This window comes from Corylus avellana, chromosome ca5, assembly GCF_901000735.1.
Source record: "Corylus avellana chromosome ca5, CavTom2PMs-1.0".
Classification (NCBI taxonomy): Eukaryota; Viridiplantae; Streptophyta; class Magnoliopsida; order Fagales; family Betulaceae; genus Corylus; species Corylus avellana.
The window spans coordinates 12,639,018-12,639,572 of NC_081545.1; the positions used below are offsets into that span (position 1 = coordinate 12,639,018).

General features: G+C 57.5%; 1 protein-coding gene across 1 annotated transcript in view; it reads left to right on the forward strand.

Annotated features, from left to right (window-relative positions):
- Positions 1 to 337, forward strand: part of LOC132181787 (uncharacterized) — a 3,709-nt gene extending 3,372 nt beyond the window's left edge. Inside the window, exon 3 of the mRNA XM_059595020.1 lies at positions 65 to 337. Within this exon, the coding sequence (XP_059451003.1) occupies positions 65 to 337 (273 nt within the window). The remainder of the gene's footprint in view (positions 1 to 64) is intronic.
- Positions 338 to 555: the final 218 nt, after the last annotated feature.

Below are 555 nucleotides of genomic sequence, written 5' to 3' on the forward strand. Positions count from 1 at the left end.
CCGGCGAGACGAACACTTTAGCTCCGCGCTGCAAAGGGTTGAAGAGGCGGCTCTGGGTCATTAGGCCGAAGAGCCAATCGCGGTCGGCGAGATGGTGAGAGTCGAGGAGTCCGCGCATGTCAGTGGGGTTGAAGGAGAAGGGCTCGTTGAGGTCGGGGGGGGAGTAGCCGACGCAGTGGTTGGGCGAGAGAGTTGTCGGGGCTGGTGGGATCGGGGCGGCGAGGTGGAGGAGGTGGTTGCGCAGGACCTTGGCTCGCCTTGCGACTTGGTCTTCCATCGTGTGGGCGGGTGGGTGCGTGGGGAAACTGGGAAGGAGCGCTTTTATATAGGCTTCTGAGAGTGGAAGGGAAAGGTTTTAGGCGCGCGGGGTGGGTGGATGCGTGCATGTGGCGTTTGTAGTTGATGCAGAGATAGATGGTTGGGGTGCCACGCGCGCTGCCCGAGGAGATTGCAGGTGTTCGTTTCCTGCGGCTTTGTTTTCCATTAACTAATTCGTGGTTTTCTTCCTAGGATTTTTGTTTGGGAAAAAATTCACTTGCTCTACATACTATGGAA